Below are 1,623 nucleotides of genomic sequence, written 5' to 3'. Positions count from 1 at the left end.
ACGTTTTAAATCTGGAGAAATCTTCAATACATGCAGAGATATAGAAGGTTTATATCTCGACGCACTTGCTAAACAAAGTGAGAAGCCAGTGTGGGGTCTTGGTCCGTTCAATCCGGTCCATATACACAACGAAGAGTACTCTGCTTCACCTAGAATATTAAGCCATAGATGCATTGAGTGGCTTGATAAACAACCCAAGAATTCAGTCATCTATGTTTCACTTGGAACGGCAAGTACCTTCTCACCTGAACAAATTATTGAGCTTGCCCTTGGTTTAGAGAGATCTGAACAAAAGTTCATATGGGTTCTAAGAGAAGCAGATAAAAAAGGGAAATGTTTTACAACAGACGTTTCGAAAATTGAGCTGCCAACAGGGTTTGAAGAAAGAGTAGCAGAAAGAGGAATAATAGCAAGAGATTCTGTACCTCAAATGGAAATTCTAGCACACCCTTCCACAGGTGGTTACTTATTCCATTCGGGTTGGAACTCTTTCTTGGAAAGCCTAACAATGGGAGTGCCAATGGCAACTTGGCCAATCCATTCCGACAACCCACTCAACGACGTGCTTATAACAAGGGTGTTAAAAGTTGGCCTAGTAGTGAAGGATTGGGAACACAAAGATGAATTGGTGAAAGCAAATACAATTGAAAATGGAGTGAGGACTTTGATGACTTCCATTAAAGGAGAAGAGATGAGACAGAGAGCGGTAGAGTTGAGCCAAGCTATCAAGATGTCTGTGAAAGATGGTGGCGCCACTAAGAAACAAATGGAGTCTTTCATCGCTCACATTACTGGATAAATAAATTTACTCATCTTTTCTTCTATAATGGTTAAGATGAGTTACGTACGTGATGTCTGAATTCTCTTTGTTGAATCATCTTGAATCATTCTAGGTGTACCGTTATTGATAACAAAACTCTCATACAAACCTTAACAATTCAAATATTTTACTACCAACCCTGTTCAATTCAACAACTACGCCTCATACAAATCTATTAGAAGTCCCAAAACATAAAATGAAAAACTAAACTCAGAACGAGGAGTTGAGTTGTTATAATTAGAGATCGCGCGACATGACAGGTTCAATGTGAGCTACGTTGCTATTAGTTTTTGGCTTGTTGACTTGTTGCTTAGTTTGTATCTAAACTAGAATCCTAAAGTTATTGCTATATATTGTGATTGGTTTGAAGTACTTGTCCTAAAGTTGCTAGTAATTTTAATTTAGATGTCTGAGTAAGCGTTAATTCAAATTTCAACGGAGACAAAAATATAATACGTTAGGTTTTTCTATTTGTCTAAGCTTTGGTGGACAGAGTTACCCACTCAGTTACTCAGAGAGTGTCATATCTTTCTTCACTCCGTCGACACAAGATTTTCTCCGTTTAGCGTGGCACTTTAGGTCTGACTTCTTTTATCTACGGGAAATAAATGATTTTGTTGTTTTGTAACTTATTATATTGGGAAAAAAACATAAGTACGCCCTCAACTTATCACCGAAGTTTTAATTATACACTTTTTCTTTACGGGGTTCTGATACCCCTTAAATTACTCTAAAGTGGAATAAATATCTCCTTGAAATGTCATAACTGGATTTTTCTTAGTGAAACACACTCGCTTGCCATG

At 37.4% G+C, this 1,623-nt stretch overlaps 1 protein-coding gene across 1 annotated transcript; it reads left to right on the top strand.

Moving 5' to 3' along the window:
• Positions 1-47: 47 nt before the first annotated feature.
• Positions 48-799, top strand: LOC109219804 (zeatin O-glucosyltransferase-like; the record flags this gene model as incomplete). The annotated part of the gene is made up of 1 exon (XM_019384277.1): positions 48-799. A coding segment is annotated over one exon (752 nt), but the record flags the coding sequence as incomplete, so codon positions are not given.
• Positions 800-1,623: the final 824 nt, after the last annotated feature.

The sequence above is a fragment of the Nicotiana attenuata genome, unplaced genomic scaffold (assembly GCF_001879085.1).
Source record: "Nicotiana attenuata strain UT unplaced genomic scaffold, NIATTr2, whole genome shotgun sequence".
In the NCBI taxonomy this organism is placed as follows: domain Eukaryota; kingdom Viridiplantae; phylum Streptophyta; class Magnoliopsida; order Solanales; family Solanaceae; genus Nicotiana; species Nicotiana attenuata.
Note: the sequence above shows the minus strand (reverse complement) of the source record. Positions and strands in the feature narration are given on the sequence as shown.